The sequence below is a fragment of the Macrotis lagotis genome, chromosome 2 (assembly GCF_037893015.1).
Source record: "Macrotis lagotis isolate mMagLag1 chromosome 2, bilby.v1.9.chrom.fasta, whole genome shotgun sequence".
In the NCBI taxonomy this organism is placed as follows: Eukaryota; Metazoa; Chordata; class Mammalia; order Peramelemorphia; family Peramelidae; genus Macrotis; species Macrotis lagotis.
In genome coordinates, this window is record NC_133659.1 from 57404902 (window position 1) to 57424759 (window position 19858).

General features: G+C 44.2%; 1 protein-coding gene across 2 annotated transcripts in view; it reads right to left on the reverse strand.

Moving 5' to 3' along the window:
- Window positions 1-18109, reverse strand: part of LMX1A (LIM homeobox transcription factor 1 alpha) — a 183922-nt gene extending 165813 nt beyond the window's left edge. The window contains exons 1-2 of one of the 2 annotated variants that reach the window (XM_074220355.1): window positions 18081-18109; window positions 14757-14999 (exon numbers count right to left, since the gene is read on the reverse strand). In XM_074220355.1, the coding sequence (XP_074076456.1) occupies window positions 14757-14999; window positions 18081-18109 (272 nt within the window). Of the gene's footprint in view, window positions 1-14756; window positions 15000-18033 lie in introns of both variants that reach the window. The other variant, XM_074220354.1, reaches the window with a different exon arrangement.
- Window positions 18110-19858: the final 1749 nt, after the last annotated feature.

A 19858-nucleotide genomic window follows, 5' to 3' on the forward strand; every position in this document is an offset into this window, starting at 1 on the left:
TTTCTTGAAAGCTTTGATAATGACAACAAACTCTGATAGATTTTTCCATGTCAGAAAGGTTGGATGATGAGTCCAATGACAGATTCTATCTTATCACCTGTATCTTTAGCATCAAGGGATGTTTAGGTGCCAGGTAATGAATATTTTTGGACAAAGTAACATGTGAAAATGCCTTACTGACACAGGAGCCATAAACTTTGTTGCTGAAGAAAGTTCCACTATAATGAAATAATAGAATGTTGAAAGTCACGAAAGAGTATGTCATCCCCCCAACTGTACCTCCCAACACTCATACACAGCTCTTCCTATACTATGGTTTTTCTTCCTATACATGGTTTTTCCCATGATTATAAAGGTAATGTGAGCTTTGCAGCCTCTTTTCCTCTCTGGTTAACCAACAATCTCAAGACCAAAGCTGAAATCGGCTGCCTCTTAAGAGTTCAACCTCTATAATTCTCAGCATCATTAAACTTTTAAGGAAATCTATTGGGGTTGTCCTTTAATCCTTTAATAATTGAGACAGGGGAGGGCCAAATGATGGAGCAGCATTTACCTGAGCTGATATTAACTAGGTTTGGCTGCTAATGGCTTTCCGACAATCCCACTGTGTCAATGTTGCCATTTAAAAGAATGCATTTCATTTGGCCCTTGCTCTTTAACTGTCAACGGGGAAATCGAAAAATAATATTCCATTAAGTATTGCAATTTTTTTAAAGTTCTCCATTCCACCACCTCTTCTGATACATTCATTTTAGTTCCACACTCTACCAAAGCAACCAGTTAAAAAGTGAAACATTCTCTCCATAAATTGGTTTGATTTCCATGATATAAAGCAAGTATATCATTCTCTTTTACTTTATAATCCTCAGTAACGGTGTGCATGTGCAATGTATTGACTTTTAGTGTCTTAGACACACAATCATAGACAAGTAACCAGGGCAGGGTGGTGTACTAGGAAGACCAATGTTGAACACACACTCTTTCATCCACAAATTGATTGACTTAAGGAGCATCATTTCTCTGACTGTACTTCTTCACAGGGAAACCAAGAGACCTATGTCCCACCAGTTTTTTACCTCTTACTCATATCTATCATCTGTAAAATGAGAAGGTTGGAAAAGAGCAAGTATTTGTGTTTGTAAAATCATGGACCTTTTTGATAGACTGGAGTAACTCATCTATTCTCAGAATAATTTTGAATGTATAGTACCCAGGACTACAAAGGTTAATGAACAATAAGCAAGAGTAATGGAAATAAAGATAAAACTTTTTTCCATACAAGTTCATAGATTGTCTGAAATTTATCCACAGAGACTTAGAGGTCTATGAAACCTAGTTTAAAAATGCTTGGACTAAATGAAATCTAAGGTCCTCCAAGCTAAAATCCAATGGTCCAGATTATTAGTGTTATTGTTAGCATCATCAATATCAAGGGCTACTAAAATACTGCTGATCTCACAGAGTAGCACTAGTGTGATCTTTTGGGTAGCAAAAAAGATGTAAAGGAGGGAAGATAAAGGAAGGAATGAGAACAGAGGAAGGAAAAAGAAAATGGTACATATAATAGTCAGTGTCACAGGGGCTTGTCATTATGGCTATGCCCCAGGCTGACTGGCCCTCATGGACAACATACAGGAGATGAAGACAGTTTTATTTCAGAAAGGGGAAATATTGAAAATAAAATTCTCATTCCTTTAATAACTTTTCTCCTATAACATAGTATTTTATAATTATAAATTAATCATTTTAAATTCATCTTCATAAATAAAAACTTATGCTCCTATTGGAATTAATAATCTGAATCAAATGGTATAATATAAGAATGCATCTTTTTCTTAATAAAAAGTCTCCATATATAGCAATTAAAATAAATAAGCAAATTAATATGTTAAGCATATGATCTATAACAGTTCAGGCTGTACCACTCTAATATTGCATTTTATATGTACCTATTTATTTACATGTTGTCATAAAATTATCATGTAAATTCAATTTGATCAGGTACTATGTGAGGGTTTTACCTGTCTTTGTATGCCCAGTACAAAAATGCTTGCTGATTGATCAGCATTGATCTGGATGTTCTAGATGGTTACCTTTACTAGTTATCCTTTACTTCAAAATACCATGTGTCTCTGCACTTTCGCAGACCCCAAAGAGAGATTTCTGCCACCCCCCAAACAAATTATCATCAACAGCAACCACAACAGAAAATACATCTTTTTTTTTAATTTGGTAACTGCTTGTCTAGGGTCATGTAGCTAATAAGTGTCTGAGGCCAGATGAACTCATGGCAACATCACACTGTTCTAAGTTTCTATATCCTTGGAACCAATTTGATTGATGCCTCCATAACTAAAACATAAGAAGACAGATTTTATTTTTGCCTGGTAATGAGAGAGTTAGTGAGTTTCTGGGACAACTATAGGGCAAAGCAAAGGAGTATTTGTTGCCTGCAAGAATATAGCAGAACCCATTGAAAGAGTTTCATTGGATCCTAATGAGAGGGCAGTGAAATGATACAATAGATTAAGGGCAGAGCCTGGAGTCAGGAAGACCTGAGTTCAAATCTGATCTCAGATACTTATTAACTAACTATGTGTCCCTAGACAAGTCACTTAACCCTGCTTGCTTCAGTTTCTTCATCTATAAAATGAACTGGAGAAGGAAATGTCATATTTCTCCAGTATCTTTGCTGAGAGAACCCCAAATGGGTCAGGGAGGATCATACATGACCAACACAACTAAAGAACAAAAAGCAGGGAATGGTTTAACATTTGTTCTAGTCACAGACCATAGTACAAAAGTCACATTTCAGCACACACATTTCATTTCCTCTGAAATCCAGTAGAACTGATTTAGTGAATAGACGGGGGTTAATTTTCTTCAAAACTAAGAAAATCTCAGAATTACTCCAAAACCTTCAATGTCTCCCAATTACATACCAATTAAGATCAATTTCTGATCCCAACATCCCCCTTTGAACTTTATCCCAACTAATCTTGTCATCCTCATCTCATACTGCTTCCCTTCCATCCCAAATAAGGTCTCCCCTATACCCATCCCATTCCTTTGGTCACATTGTACCCATACCTAGAATGGGCACCTTGATGTACTGGAGACTCTGCTTTCTGTTACTGTTACTGCCTCCCCACAAGTTTATCTTAAATATATCTCCTGAATCTTACATTTCACCCTGAACTCTTCCTCTTCAAAGTTTTCTTAGTACGTTGCCTAGAGTTCTCCCTGGGCCTTCATCTCCCCTCTGATATATTGATTTGTCCACTTGCCATGTCCCAATCAGAAGCTGGTTGAGAATAGGCTCTTTAGTGAAGCTATCTTTGTCTCTATGATATCTAATTTCAGTTCAGTTAGAAAAACATTTATCATGCCTGCCAGGAGTAAGAGACTCATCTAGACACTAGGGAAAAGAAGAGAGAGAGAGAGAGAGAGAGAGAGAGAGAGAGAGAGAGAGAGAGAGAGAGAGAGAGAGAGAAGAAAGATGAAGAGAGAAAGGAAAGAAGAGGAAGGAAGGAAGGAAGGAAGGAAGGAAGGAAGGAAGGAAGGAAGGAAGGAAGGAAGGAAGGAAGGAAGGAAGGAAGGAAGGAAGGAAGGAAGGAGAAAGAAGTTCCTGATCTCAAGAAATTATGATCACTACCTTCATACATAGCAGGGGTTTAATATATACTTATTGAATTGATAGTCATTATTACCACATTTCATAGGAATGTCAATTGTTTAAGGGGGGGGAGAATTGGTGTTTCCTAAAAACTCAGATTTTCTTTCTAATAATGCTGCTGCTGAAGGTGTAAACAGTCTCTGGGATTCAGAGTTTCTCTGTGCTTCTTGGGTTGGAGGAGAATAGGAATGTGAAGGAGTTACAGATACTTCTGCCCTATTTATTCCTTTAGTAAGAAATGGCATATATAAATAAGAAATAGCTAGGCTTGGTTAGTTAGAAGAATCACTGCAAATGTGACAAGATAATTGTGAAATAAAGTAAATAAGGAGTCTGTGGAGACATTTGATGAGGAAAGTGAGGAGTTAGCACTCAGAGGGAAATAGAGAACCATGTGGTACCATTGCAAGTCCAAGTCCAACACTCTCAATAAGCTGCAGCTTGGAAGTCAGCCTGAAGTTGAGTATCTAGAAGCTTGACTCATATACCAAGACCCAGTTCCACGGGATGTAATGAAGAATCATTTGATCATGGTTCCAGAAATGGCAAATGGAGAATTGGGAAGGAAGGACAAGAATTTGCAAGAAACAACCTTGGTAAAGCAATTGAGAAGTCGGCCAGGGCTTTCCTGAAATAGGAAGCCAGATAAGGTGGTCACTGACCAAGACAGTGAGAAAACCTATTATCTTGGAATGACTGTAATGAAGAACCTCCCTACTATTCTTTAAATTGGCCCTCAGGGAATAGACAGACAGTTATTTCATCACTAGCAACATCCAGGAAGGCTTTCTAGCTTTCTAGGACCTTCTGTCCCTGGACTGCACATTTCTCTGGTATAGATCCCAAGGGGACCTCCACACCACAATGAAGTATGAAATAGAGGGTTTTGATTGACTGAAGTTTTACTCTTCTAGTGCTTAAGCCCAAAGAATGAATATTTAATTATGATCATTCAGGTGCCAATTGAACCAGTGAGAAATAGTTAATTTGGGGTAGGATTCTAGTAGCAATGCAAAAAGTAGCCGCTACTTTGCTTTTATACTTTGGGATGGTTGCGCCTATATGCCTACACAGAGAAACACACACATGTATACATATCTGCATGCTCATACACCATTTAACAATTTTCTTGCCTTTAATTTTTGCCTCATTTGCTGCTTAGTTTTACATCAGCTAGCATGATTTTTCAGTGTATATAAACCTCTCCCTTTCCTAGAAAAACAACCAAGAATACATATTTTACCAACCATAGCTAAGCAGAGTCATTTCTACTTATGAAATATAACTCACAGCAAATACATATTTTCATGGGACTCCATAAAATGCCATGTCACTTTTATAAATACTTTTCAGTTTCTGAAGGAGGTTTTCTGTTTTGTTGTTATTATCATTGTTGTTGTTTGAGACTATTTAGAGTCTTACTGTTTTGCCTGGGAGTTGCACCAGATGCTAAAAAAGAAAGAGGATCCAAATATTAACAGGGATTTTGAAGATGGTCATCACTGTAGAAAGTATGAATCAAAGAAAGGTACTAGGTGAAGGGTCAAGTCATGCCAGCTTGTTTGTCTTCTACAATTACCCAAGAGACTGTGATAGAGGAAAGAGTTCAATTTGGGTCTCAATGTTGATATTGAATTTAGATTTATCAAAGTATTTTACCTCTCTGAGCCTCAGTTAATTGTCTATGAAATGGGATGACTACCTCTAAAGCTGGTTGTGAAATAAAGGGATTGGTAAATTCTAAAATATTGTAAATGTAGCCTACCACTAAGGGATTTTCCTCCTCCCCCCTTCCTTATTCTTTCTGGTGCTCTGGCTGAAGCCACTCTCTGCCTCAGGGTGAATATGGAAGCCATGGGGCAAGAGGTATACTCTCAATAGGAAGCTGCACCACAATCTAAGCAGGGGCAAATGGGGGAAAAGGAGGGAGTGGAGGGACAGCAGCAGGGGAGGAGAACAGTGATGGTTATGTTAAAAGGGATTTGTTCCACTGTCAAAACCAGAAAGATCTCCCTAAGAGCCAGCATTAGGAAATGAAGCCTGTGATGACAGGGAGGGGGTGGAGAGTATTAAGGAGGAGCTTTGAAAGGGAGCAGGAGGAGAAGAAGAAGAGGAGGAGGAGTGCTAAAATTACATAATTAACCACAGTTTGAAAATAGTCAAAAATAAGTACTGGATTCTGAAGCACTTGGGGTGTCTGAGGCACGCTCAGGAACCTTACTTTATCCTTTGGCTAGTATTCCAGGGAAAAGGATTGCCAGAGAACTGCCATCAGTATTTGCTCTTGGGCAAGGTCAGTTCCTGGAAACCCAGATTGCAGTAGTTGCCCACCTATCTGTCCCTCTAAAAAAGGCAATGACTGGCTTGAGATAAGTTGGATCCAGAAAAAATGTTCCCCAAAACACAAAGATCCTAACTCCTCCCCCCCCCAACCTATCCAATACACATAAAACTTAGCATCTCTTCTTAAGATTTCAAAATGAATGGTAGAAAAACAACCTGGCTCTTCCTCTTTCACCTTCTCCTCTCCCTCAACTCCAGAACTAGGGGCCCAGGGCTTGGTTGGCATCTTCCATCCTTTGGGTTGCATACTGTCCTTGTGCTCAAACAAAGCCCAATTCGGATACCCCCTGCAGAGAGCGAGGGCCTATTTCTGGGGCTCAGAGGGAGCTTGCCTTAATCTGCCTCATGGTGAATGACAACAATGTTAAGAATGAAAATATGGTTTGGGGGGGATATCCCCCAGGAGCCCAACATTGCAGTATTTAAGGGAACTTTAATGAGCTTAAGAGGCTAATCTAGAGCTCAGAAGGTTTTTTTTAGTTGTTTTGTTTTGTTTTGTATTAAATCCTTTTAAAGGCTACTTAGGCTAGGATAGGGAAGAGAGAACCAAAACGTGAGTCAAAGAAAGGAAGAGGTGTAAAGGAGGCAGTGGGGGCTGCTTGGTAAGTGAGGGGCATGCAAAGAACCCCTTTCATATGGTAGCAAAATAGGAATGTGGAGACAACTGATCACTCCTCTGAGAGCAGAAAAGTTAGACATTTCTGGAGAAGCACAAGGTTAACAAATCACCAATTCTTTTTTTTCTTGTGTTAAACATTTTCTTTCCTTTCTACATCTATAGTCTGGGGAGGAAAAATGAAGATGAGATCCCAAATATGAGGTCTAGGACTACTGAATACAGTTTTGTTTTATGGACATTAAAACTAGGGCTCAAATGTCTTCAATGACTGGCCTAACTTGACCCAGGTAGGTAGTGACAGAAACCAAAATCTTTTCCCCTAAAACATGCCTCTTCCAAAGCAACAGATGTCCAGTCTTTGGCCGAACTATAAGTATCAAGTACCTCTCTAAAACACCATAACATTCAAGTCCTCTTTAGTCAAATAACAGATAAGATCTAATATCAGACAAAGGAACATGACATTGTCAGGCATTTAATAAATAGCAGCTAATGGCAATGAAGATCACACAGTCCTCCAAACCTGATAATAATGTCCGTCCCTCAGCAATCAACTCAGGATGAGGAAACTATCAAGTTTACAGTGTGATTAGTCCATGTTTCCGAGGTCTACGTGGCCAATGCCTATTACAGAGATAACCCTCTGTCAATATGGCTATGATTGTTTTGGGTGTTGTCTTGAGTGATAAAGCCCATTGATCTCCTGGACTCATTGGTCAAATAGATATGACTTTGGTATTTGCACAATTCCAAGGTTTTGCAATAGTAAAAGTTAGAGAAGGAAGTTTGAGAGAGAAGGAAAGAGATTTGAAAGAGGTCAGACCAAAACACAAAAATAATAATTCAATAACTCTGAAATGAATGTGAGATTCTGACCTAGCAAGAAGTATGGGTATTTAATTTGAGCTTCTTTTTATGCACAGTCTAATCTGCCTTGTCAGACATGGAGGCCCTACTCCATGTCTGCCAGACAATTATCAGTGCCTGACTGTTATATGATAATGATTAAAAAATAACAAATCTAATGGAGAAGAGTAAGAGGAACAATGTGAAGAGAGCGATAATCCAAGTTTATTTGCTGTTATCCAAAAATAGGATCCTTACTTTGGAATCCTGAATGATTGGATGAGACCAAGCTATTTCATGTGACTTAAGTTAAAGGGCTAGGAACAGCTTCAGCCCATAATGTATTTTTAGTTGCCATGACATTATGGTGCAATTATAAGTAGGGGAGCTGGCCATGGTCTCATTAAAGGCTTGCTAATCCATGCATGGCAGTCAGGTGTTGAGAACTAAAAATTATTTTGTCTCCCTGGTCAAGCACAGGGGGAGAGAGAGAGAGAGAGAGAGAGAGAGAGAGAGAGAGAGAGAGAGAGAGAGAGAGAGAGTGTCTTCCAATTCCTTACAAACTGTCTAGTTGTCATTCTTACAGGGACAGAGCAGATACAATCAGATAGATATTTGGGATAAGGCAGCAACAGTTTTATTTCTTAGAAAATGTCTTAACTGACTTCAGGGTTTTGCTTTTTTCCAATTGGTTCTACTGTCTAATTCCCAGAGAAACTTAATCCCAGCCCTAATTCCCATTTTATTTATTTTCAGTAGTGTGAAAACAAACATGTAGCTAAGATTACAATGTTTACGCCTCCTTTTTGCCAAAATAATGCTAATCCCCCTCTGCTAATTAATGCCAGAGCCTGAGCAATTTTATTAACTTCACCTTGGTTAAAGTATGGTGGTGGTAGTTCATGTTTAAATTAAAACAACAGTTTGACATTTGAAAGACATCGGCTTTGTCTCCACTGAGTCGATCTGCTACCTTTCACTTAGATGCTGGTTCACTTTAATATGTGACAAAGGACACAAAGCTCCAGTCCTCAGTGGTCAACTATGACATAACTAATTTTAATTGCAATAAGTTGAATTAGGCACCCTTCACTGTCATTCAAAGGAACTCAGGGGAGAATTTAAATCATCGGAAACCTTAAACCGGATTCTCCCTGAAGTGCCAGAAAACATGTCTTCCTCTAAGCACAAAAAGAGAGGAATCTCTTGTATATTCCCTCTGATATTTTCTCCCAGATCCTGGCAGACACTTAACTCCAAAAGGGAACTGGTCTCTCCTCCCCAAACAGAACGCTTTTTCTGTACTCTCTCTGGGAAACATAGAGCAAAGTGATAGAGTAAATCCTTAGAGGCTGATGCTTAGTCCTAGAGAGAGGAGGATACTTCTGGAAGAGATCAACAATATGCTTCTTGGAAGAGGGGGAAAAAAAGAAATCTCCCCTTCCATATAAGTAAATCTCCAATGAGCTTCCCTCTGAAAGTTTACAAGAAGACAACTAATAATTAATAATAGCTTACATTAAATGGGCTTTGAGGTTTACAGAGCACTTTATACACATTATCTTATTATCAGAAGCACACACAAAATCAAATTAAAGAGCAATAAAGAATAGACAAGGTTTTAAATGATAATATTTGTTGAATTGATTGGAATTGAATTAAAATACCTATCTGTTTTTGGAAGATTTATAGGGTAGATACAGACATACTTTGTTTTCAGAAGGTTTTTCCAGATATATTTAACAGTCAAATGGAAAGCACTGATATAATCAATTTTTCTGATTTGGAATAAAGAATTAAATTATATATATATATATATATATATATAGTTATATGATTTAACATAGCAATGATTAATATATTGATTAATTGATATGTATAATCTAAGGCAACAAATGAATTTTATGACCCATTTTTAGTAGTTTAATTGATACTAAAAAAATAATCCTCTACCCACTTACTCATTTCCCAACAATAGAGTCCAAATCTCTTCTTGGGTCTTCCCCCCCCCCTTTCTTTTCTTTTAAATTGCTGGTAATTTAGCTAAAGGAATTGTTTGCAGAATTGAAACAATATTTGTTCAGAATCATTAAAAAACCTCCCCTGTCTAAAACAAAAAAAAATCTCCCATTTGTGTCATTATTTTACTTAGCCCAAAGGTTGAAAGCAAGATTAATGGCACTAAGAGGTGAGAAATCTACATAGGAGAGGAAAAAAATCTAATCACAGAAATCTAATCTGGGAATTTGTTTCAATAGATGGCAAAAGGTACTGAGACTACCAATATGTCCAAATAGACTAAAGAACTTATCCAATAAGATTTCTCTATATAAGGATAAATACCATAAAGGATACTACAATCCTAGACTCTGGATAAATGGTTGGGGGGGGGGGGTCAAGTTGGGGAAGGGGTAATACATTATGTTAGTATTAATTTATTTTACTTCTAATCCCTATCATTTAATTTCTATACTCCTTATCTCATTGATTTCTAATTTTTCCCTTAATTTTAGTTTTAGTTGGTCTTGATTTCATGGGGGGGGGGGGGAAAGACCCAGAAAATACCTCACAATAAGTATAGTTCCTGGTCACCCTTTGCAACTAAGAAAAGACAAATCTGCCTTTCAAAAAAACAAAACAAAACCTCAAGACCAAGGTGGAAGTGGGTTTATGAGATGCAGATCAAATGAGTCCTCTGCAACTTAACGAAGCAGTCAACAATTTATTGCCTGACTATGTTTGATTTTTTTATATCTCTTAAATTTTATTACCCCAGGAGCCAAGCCAAAAAAGATAAAGTCAAGCAAAACAAACAATTGCCTCTATAATTTCATTTGTGGCTTCCTTTTATGAGCAACTGCATAACTAGTTGTGATCTCCAAGTAATCTTACTCTAAGAAAATCAAATTGAACCCCTCCCCCCTCCACACCACCAGATACACATGTACATCCTCCTGTGAATGGATGAAATGTAGAATTGGTTTATTCCAAGTCTTAATAGAGATCCCTATCACTGCTGTAGTTTCACTGCAGAGCTACCAATCAGCAGGCTCCAACGATATCCTAGCCCTTATGTGTGATATGCACTTTCTTTCTCCAGTTGAATCCCTTTCTTCAGATCATTGTTTGGGTCCAAAAATGAGAAAATGAGGGAGGGAAGACAACATAGAAACCCTCCCTCTGAGGAAAGGTTTCTCAAGAAAATTCGCTGACATGTGAGGAGTTATGAGGTAGTGGGAATAGGCAATGATGACAGCAATACTAGCCCACACAGCATCTAGGATGTCTAAAACAATCTAATGGATAATGTTAAACTTCATATGTGAGGAAAAATAGCCTAAGCCTGATGCTCCCAAGCTCCTAGCACATGAAAGAAATAATAAAAATGTGATATTTTAGCATGAGCTTTCTTCCAGAAGGCTTAATTATCTATTGCATTGCCACATTCCCATTATTCAGCAGTCTCTTCTAACCCTGACTTAAGTCCAACTACACAGTATTTGTTGGGAAGAAATTCAGGGAAAACTCCAAACCAATCAGATCACAGAGAAGTTCACTCAAATAGTAAACAACATCTCAAATAGTAAACAACATTGCAAAACTGGAAACCCCTAGATTTAGGGAAAATAATGTTGATTGTCAAATGATTTTCTGACTTTCTAAGACCCTTAAAACCAGTATCTAAATGTCCAGGTATCACCTGCAGCAGTTTTAGATGGCATATATGAAGGAAGTCATACACAGGTTAGGCAAGATACTCTCCTCCAGGGAAGTTCATAGTGAATAAAAATAAATGGAATAGAAACCATTTTCTATTTGTAAAGTTCTTAGCCTCTATCTAGCATATAGTAAGTGATTAATAAATGTTTGTTTCTTTTCCCTTGTTTGTCTTCTGCTTAATCTGGGTTGTTATGTGAAGTCTGTTTCCTAGGTCATAATGCTAAAGTTTAAGAATACATATGTATATTCTCCATTGAATAATGGTCCCACCAAACAACTTTTGGATTCATTGTGAAGTACCAGTCAAATTTCTTGTTGGACTTGTTTAAGAAAACCATTTGATGTTGAAGAAAACTTATACTCTTTAGCTGTGTGCTTGGAATCCTGAGGGTACAGGGGATATTCCACTAGAGAACCCCATAGAAGTCAAATAGAAAATTACTCAAATTGCATCTATTTTAACCATCTGTAGATTTTCTTATCTTAATGACTAAATTAATGTAAAATTTGAACTTTATCATGATAATTATTTTAAATTAGATTTCATATCCCTCTTTCTTTTTCCCAATATCATCATCATCTTCCTGTCACTTATGTCCAACTTCTATCTTAATCAGTGTCCTCATGACAGCCTTGTGGGAATGTCCAAACAATTTGCTCAACTTTAATGGAATACTCTTTAGAATCTGTTATTTCCTCAGGATGGGAATTCCCTTTACCAAGGCAGGTCACAGACTGTCTTTTACTTGTAATCCTAGAAAGTTACTTGAAGGACATGGAATTTAAAGAACTAACCCTAGGTTAACCTCACAAGCAAGTGTCAGGGTTGGCATTTGAACCCAAGTCTTCCTGACTCCAAGATCATCAGACTTTTAATAATGCCAAAATGCCCTCAAAATTAAAACTATAGAACTTTAATACTGAGAAGGGAAAGGAAACAAGATCTAAAAATCTTCTCTTTTTTTAACACTTGTCCATTAATATAATTAATAGGATTAGAGTATAATTTACACAGTATTTTCTATTTAGGAATTGTTTAAAAAATGTTTGTGATGGTAATAGTTTTACTTTATCTAATAACCTTATTTTAGGACATCAGTTAAAGCAGTTTATACTATTAAAATTGAAGGGGCAAAGTTTCTTTAGAGACAATGTATTCCAGTACCTCTGTTAGCCCTCAATGTACTCATGCCCCATAGTTGGTAAGATAAACAGTATGTCTGCATAGTAAAAAATAATTTAGTAAGTGGGGCAGAAACCATGTACAGAGCCTGCAAGAATGAAAGGGGGTAGAGGTGGGGTGAAGAAAGGGAGGACATTGTAGAATAAATTATTTCAAAACTGTCTTCTCCTATTGACATTGGCAGGGCTCTGCAGAGTTATCACAGATAACCTTAAAGTTTTTCTTTGATTTTTCTTTTTTCTTCTTTTGTTTTAAATAACTTTAAATAAAATCTACAAAAGATATCCATTACCAAGCTCCAATTCTTTAAGTTCTGTGACAATGGGCATGCCTTGAAATTTATAAATTAAAACATAAAAGTTTTATAAATACAATATCAAAATCTCCTGGAGATAATAAAGTAATGGATTACCCATTTCAAATGGGCATGGTAGTTGAAACTGTAGAGACACAATATCTCATTGATTTCCTGAATTTTCCACTTTTCTTCCAGAGATTTTGGCATTGTATAATGACAACCAAAAGAGAGGGGTAAGAAAGCATGTTCCTTTTTTTGGAAACTGTCTGGCACTATTCTCATATGTAAGAAGTGGAAGGAGGTAGAAGGGGGGAGATGAAAGATAGAAAGCAAATCATACTATTGTAAAGCAACATAGTATATTTAAAAAAATAATTATTGTGAGTGCACCATTGAGTCTAATGATAATATTTTAGTGAATCTCATTTCTCAGGGAACATGAAAGAGCCAGAACCCATATATTTGTTCTTTCACAATGTCTCTTGTTGTATTAAGACTCTTCAGCACACCCCTTTTTGCACATTTTCAATAACCCAAAGGGAACTATTTTCCAAATAGACTAATCCTCCTTTGATTCTGCTCATATACTTTAATCTATCTTATTCTGGGGTCTTATTTAATGACAATTGTGAAATATACACCAAGACTAGCCACTTCACACAAAGACAAGGTTCAAAGCAGGATCTTTTCCAATCACTCCCCTTTCCTCTCCTACTTTTCCTATGCGTCTTAAGCTAATGTCTTTATTAAGCAGGCATCTCCGCTGGGAAAGCAGCAGTTCTCTCCACACCATCCCACTCCCCACTCAAGCTCAAGTGGGAGAGAGAGCAAGGAAATTCCTCTAACTCCCTTTTCCCTAGCCTCTTTGTCTGTCTCATTTGAGAAACCAAGTAGGTAATATCAGTCTTTTCTTTAGTTTGCTGTCATAGCCAGATCCCCCTTTCTCTTAAAAAATGTCCAAACTCCTTTAGAAACAATGAATCTGAACCTGTGACTGATAAGACTCATATTTACTGGGGAGGAGATTAGGGATAAATCAGGGTAATGGAGGTGTGGGGGGTGGAGAATGTGTTCTTTGGCCCTCTTGGGCCAGTCTGAAAAGGTCCTCAGAACCCGAAAGAGCCAGATATTAATTATGGTAGTCACATGAGTGACTTAGAGATGAAGACAAGGTGGATTCTGGAAAGGGCAGTAAGGAAATATCTAGAAAAACGAAAGTTGGTGGCGAGGTTCTCACATCTCACCTTTATAGCAGTCTAATAAGATCATTCTATAACTTGGAGATTAGACCCAAGGGGCTGGGCAGAATGTAGACTGTTCAGCTGTGAAAGATTTCTTTACTAAATAAAAGACCCTTTCTCATTCACCCCTGCTCTGAGACTAGTAACGATAACGGATTTCAAGTATTATGATGTCTTAGCCCAGTGGCGCTACCATCATTTGTCTCCAACACGCATTAATCAATATATCTTCTCTAACGTGTTTGGGAACTCCAAGCTCCCCAGTCATCAGATGCTTCTGGCAAATGGACTGCAGGAAGGCACAAAGAGACAAGAGAAGGCAAGAGGCAGATTCAAAAAAGGAAAAAAAGGGATCGGATCCCTTGAGTCCTTTGGGAAGGATGAAAACTGGAATCCCCGGAGGTCCAATGGAACATTTGCCTGGGATTCCTTTAATTGAAGGGAGTCAGTCGCGCCTCGAATTTGTCAGGAAATGCAAATTGGGAGGAGAAAAGGAGAAACTGAGGAACAAGGGAGACAGTGGTTGGGCCCTTTGGGACGGGGGACTGCAGGGAAACGAAGTGTGGGCCGTTTCTCGTATTTGTCTATGGAATGTTTTTGTGTTTATGAAGAGGGGGGGATATCACGAATGGGGCTTCTGTTTGGGGGTACTTAGCGGTATACTTTGATGTCTCCCGGGATGCCCCAGTCTTTCCACGCGCGTGTGCCGCTGCGGGGCTGTCTAGAGCTCCCGGAGCGTGTGCGGACGCAAACAAAGGCAAAGCAGCGCCGGGGGCACGCGGGGTGGAGGGGGACGGAGGAGGTGGGGGCTGCCCACGCCAACCACTTACTTCTCATAGTCGTATTTGCAGTAGAGCTTCTTGTCTCTGTAGAAGCAGGTGGTCTCCAGGGGCTCTTTGCAAGAGGCGCACTGAACACACTGCTCATGCCAGAAGCTGTCATTGAGGCGAAGCAGAAATCTGTCCGAAATGACCCGCTGACAGCCCTCGCACACCGACTTGGGATTCACGGCTCTCCCTGCAAGCACACAGAGCAACAGCGGCAGATTGGCACCGGGGGCCGTCGAGAGCGCGCCCGCCCCTCCTCAGCCTCCCCGGGCCTCGCCGGCCCTGCGCCGCTGACGTGTGCTTCGGCCGCCTCGCTTGCCCGGACGGCGCTTCCCAGACCGGGTTCCAGTCCGGGAGAACGAATGGACGGAGCCGGCGAACGAACGGAATTGACCTTTCTGATGACCTGGGGCCCGTGGCGCTGGGCGTCCGCTTCATTCTTACCCTGCAGGAGGGAGGGGGCGGGGGCAGGAGCCTACCTTGGGGGGGGGGGGGGGGCGAGAGGGGAAGAAAGGTCTGGAAAGGTCTAAACACCCACCCCTGCCCTTAGGTGTGTGAGGAGGAACCCGTAGTAGTCGGTGTAGACGGCCATATTCTGTAGGAAACCCGGCGTGTGCTTACCCGTGTAGATGGAATAAAACGAATAGAGGGCCAACCAAGGGTTTTGAAAGCGATACAGTGGGAAACAAATGTTCATTGGTTTGAACTGGATCGTGGCATCACTGGTGCCAATTTGCTTTTCAATAACAATGTCATTATTCTTATCAATTTGTTTTTCGATCATTATAATGTCATCATGATTATCATCTATTTCTTTTCCACCGGGAATAGCCCCGAGGCGTTGGAACTCACGCCTACGTCTCGGCGAAGGTCATTAGTCCCCCCAATAACGAACCCACACAATTCCAGCCTGCAGGAGTTCCGAGGGGGACGCGCTGGCGCCCTTTCCGGGTGGGCCGACTCGGCGGCCCTAGCCAGCCCCGGGAGCGGGCCGGAGTCAGGGAGCTAGCTCCCCAAACAAGCCCGAGCCGATGGCAAATCGCCCTCGATGGCCGAAGGCCGCGGTCCGGCTTCGGGAGGCCCGCCACAACCCCCCCCCCCCCAAGCAAGTGGCCCAAAGGATGAGAGGAACGAGTTCCTCGGGGGAAAGGCCCAAGGAATTCGCGCTTTTTGCTCCCCTTTTAATGAGACGGGCCGCTGCTCCCCCGGCTAACAGGATTTGGGGGGAGGGTTCTTTTCCCAAGCTCTGGGCTGAGTCTCTTTTGGAAGGTGCAGACCGAGGCCCGAGGCCCGGGCTGGGCGCCCCAGGCTTTATTTGAAGTTAAGAGGTGCCCGGGTTTTTGCAAACGGATTCGAGCCTTTACCCGGGTTTGTTTCAGGCTTTTTCTTGGGAGAAAAAACCACGCAGGGTATTTGAGGCCAAAGTGGAAGACGAGTCGGAAAGAGGGTGCAGCGAAGCCCCCCCCCCCCCATCCCTGGAGGGAAATATTCTAGATTGGCGTTACACGGAGAGACGGGAGAGGAATAGGGCTGCCCGAAATGTCGCTATTCCCCTCCGGGCATTTATCCATTCCTGGCTGGTCGTCTCCAGGTGCCCCGTTAAAGAAGAGAGAGACGCACAGAAAGAGAGTCAGAGAGAGACAGAGAGAGAGACAGAGTCAGACAGAGACAGAGAGAGAGACAGTGACAGAAACAGAGACACAGAAAGCGAGAGACAGGCTGATAGACACAGACACACAGACAAAGAAACAGACAGAGACAGAGACAGAGACAGAGAGAGAGGCAAAGAAAGATAGTGACAGACAGAAACAGGGACAAACTGACAGACAAACACAGAGACACCCACAGAGAGACAGATAGCAAGAAAGAGACAGAGAAAAAAGAAAGACAGAAACAGAGAGAGACAGAGAGAGACAGAGACAGAGACAGAGAGAGAGAGAGAGAGAGAGAGAGAGAGAGAGAGAGAGAGAGAGAGAAGCAAAGAAAGCCAAAGTTGTGATTCCGTTCGTTGAGTTCGTTCCAAGTGAAATCGCCCAGTACCTGGAGCTCTAGAAGTGGCCAAGCCTGGGAGGTGGTTCCCGCCTGGCCCAGGATTCCATTTGGCCGCTATTTGCTCACCGAGTTTGGGGGAGTCGGAGCAAATGGACGGAAGAAGGGGACACGTCCAAGGGCCACATTCTCCCCCCACATCGGCTTCTCCGCACAAACGGGCCTCTGCTTCTCCCTTCCCTGTTGGAAGCTCTAGGGTGGCGTTAAAGGTTTACAAAATCAAAACGAAATGGCCTTAAGAATAAGAGCAGTGAGGGTAATGCGCCCTCGGCTGGCCCTCTCCCCTGCCCAGCTGACAGGGGCGTCGGGATCGACAATTTGTAGTCGGCTCCGAAAGGGCCCGAGGGGATCGCGAGTATCCCTTCTCTGGGGGTCCGCGCTTCCAGCGCTCCCAGGCCCGTTCAACTGCACCCGACGCGGGAAGGTCCACGGGGAGAAGGGAAGGAGCCAGTTCACTTTGTGTCCGTTTAGGAAGGCCCAGGAGATCGGCCAGAGGGAATCGAGGCTCCCAGCTTCAGCTCCGACGGGGTCTGCAGCCCAGTGCTTTCCCCGATACGTTCTAGGTGTGATTTTGCTCAAAAGAACCCCGAGACATGTTCCTCAGCCTTACCCCCTCTCCCCTTCCTCCTCGGCCTAACAAATCTGGGGTGGCAGAGAAGTCCAAGAAATAGCCTCGAACTTGCGAGGTGCCCGGGCCTGACCCTCTTTAACCAAGCGCAAAGGAAAAGGCCTCGGGATCCCCCGCGGCCCCATCGTCTCCCTCGCCCCAGGATGGGGGGAAACGTGGGGCGCAAAGGCGGAAGAAAGAGGGGGGGCCCTAGAAGACGTCGATCTGCCCGGTGATTGGAACAGAGGGTTTTCCTCGCTTGCCGCTTCTGGAAGGAGTTCCTCCTGTCCCCGGCGCCTCCCGGGGTTGGGGAATTCCGCTCCCCGTGCGCAGGGTGGGAGAGGCGGTGCGGTTTCTGGGTTTGCTTTGGTTTGGGGGAGGGAGGAATACCGAGTGAGTCGCGGTGCTGCGGGGTCGCGCTGCAGGGCACTGGCTCCGTCTCTGAGCCGGAGGGGCCGAATCCCTCTTCCTTGGGAAAGGAATCCCGGGGAGAATTCCAAAGCAATCCGAAGGAGCTCTCTCTTCGGAGACCCCCCGAAGTCGACCCTCGAGCCGGGGAGAGGATCGCAGCCCAGACCTCAAGGGGGGCCCCGGGGAACCGCAGGAGACCCCGTGTCCACTTACCCAGCAGCGACGAAAAGGAGGCCGAGGTCTCGATGGCGCTCTGGAAGTTCTCCTCCATCTTCAGTCCGTCCAACATGGTGAGGTTGGCGGGGAGCGGGCAGTGCGAGGGGGGCCGACCTGGTGGGGAGAGAAGAGCCCAGGGACTCGCAGCTCCCTTTGGACTGAGAACCCTCCCCAGGCCTCCCCGGCGCCACGCACCCGGGGGAAAAGCAAGAGGGAGTGTCCGAGGTGGACAGAAAGAGGAGAGGAGAGAGGAGGGTCCAGAGGAGAGAACCGGGGCCCGGGCAGGGGGAGGGAGGGGGCAGAGGGAGGGGGTGGGCAGAGAGGAAGGCAGGTCACCCCCGAGGTGCGGGGGGTCGGCCTGCTTTCTCTCGGTGACAAGGACTGCAGCCATTAGGAGCAGAGCGCCCCCCCCCCCGAGCCCCCGCTGTCCCGGGGTGCCCCGAGCGTTCTCTGCCCGACCGGGACACCCGCCATCCAGAAGCCCGCTCCGCTTCACTCTGCGGACTTTGTTTAACCCAAACGCCTGAGTGGAGGGGCCAGAGATGGAATGGAAACCGCGGGGTGAGCCTTCCCCTGGCGCTCTGCTCCGAGCCATCCAGGAGTCCCGCCAGCCGCCCCTCCCCGCCTCGTCCAGGGCTCGGCATCGGCCGTCACCCCCAGACCAGGCTCGGGAACGGGCCGAAGACAAGGGGGGGGGGGATCCCTCTGCTCTCGGCGGCAGGGGACGGGCTGATTGGGGGCGCCCGGCCGATGCCTTCAGAGGGGAGACAGGAGGCCGGGGGGGGGGGTCGCAGGCCTGGAGGGGGGCTCGAGGGGAGGGCGACAGGGCTCTAATTCTGCAAACGGAGGGAAACTAAAACCTTGAGAAGGAACCGGCGGGGGTTCAGCTTGGACGCATTTCAAATAAACTTTGACCCACCCCGGCCATCGGGAGCCGCTCGGCCTGGCCAAACTCACCTGATCGGAGAGGTCCGGGTCCCCGAAGGCGAGCCAAACCTCCGGACTCCGGCAGGCCAGCGGCCCGGACGGCGAGCTCCGCCCGAGAGAGGTCCGACCCTGCAGTCGGCGAAGCTGGCTGGGTGGGCAGCCGGAGGCGGGGCGCCCCCCCACCCTGCACTGCCACTTCCCGAAGCAGCGGGCAGCCCCTTCCCCTTCCCCTCTGCGGCCGGCCCGCGTGGCCTCCACTCGAGTCTGGGGCTTCCCGGGAGCCCGCCGGCCGGCCTGCCCAGCGGAGGCTCGGAGCGCCTCTGCGATCCAGTTACGGGATGGAGGGCTGTGGGGGGACTCTGAGTCCTGGGCTGCGGGTTCGGATCCTCTCTGCCCCTGGTGGATCCGGGCTTGCGAGCTGGTGGGTGTGTGTGCGAGTGTGCGTGTGCGTGTGTGTGTGTGTGCGCGCGCGTGTGTCTCTGTGTGTGTGTGTGTGTGTGTGTGTGTGTGTGTGTGTGTGTGGCTTCACGGAGGAGGGGAAGGGCGAAGGGGAGGGTCGGGAGAGAGTCCCCTGGAGGGCTTGGGACCAGCCTGGCTCGTCGCGTCCGAAGCGCCCTCTGGTCCACCTCCCAGCCTGGGCCAGCCCCTCCGCCTCACCTCTCTCCCTGCCTTCCCAAAGTTTCCTCCCCTCCACGTGGAACTCTGCTAGCTCACGGCCCGCTCAGCGCCTGGCGCATCTGCCGGCCCCTCACAGGCAGAGAAGAAAGGGCTTCCCTCCACCTGAGAGGCTCTACGCCAGAAGCCGGAGCGTGGACTTCCCACCCCACGCGTGCTTGCCTCTCTCTCCACAGCCGTCCCAGCGCAGGTGATGAGAAGCCCCGAGCGCTTCTCCCGG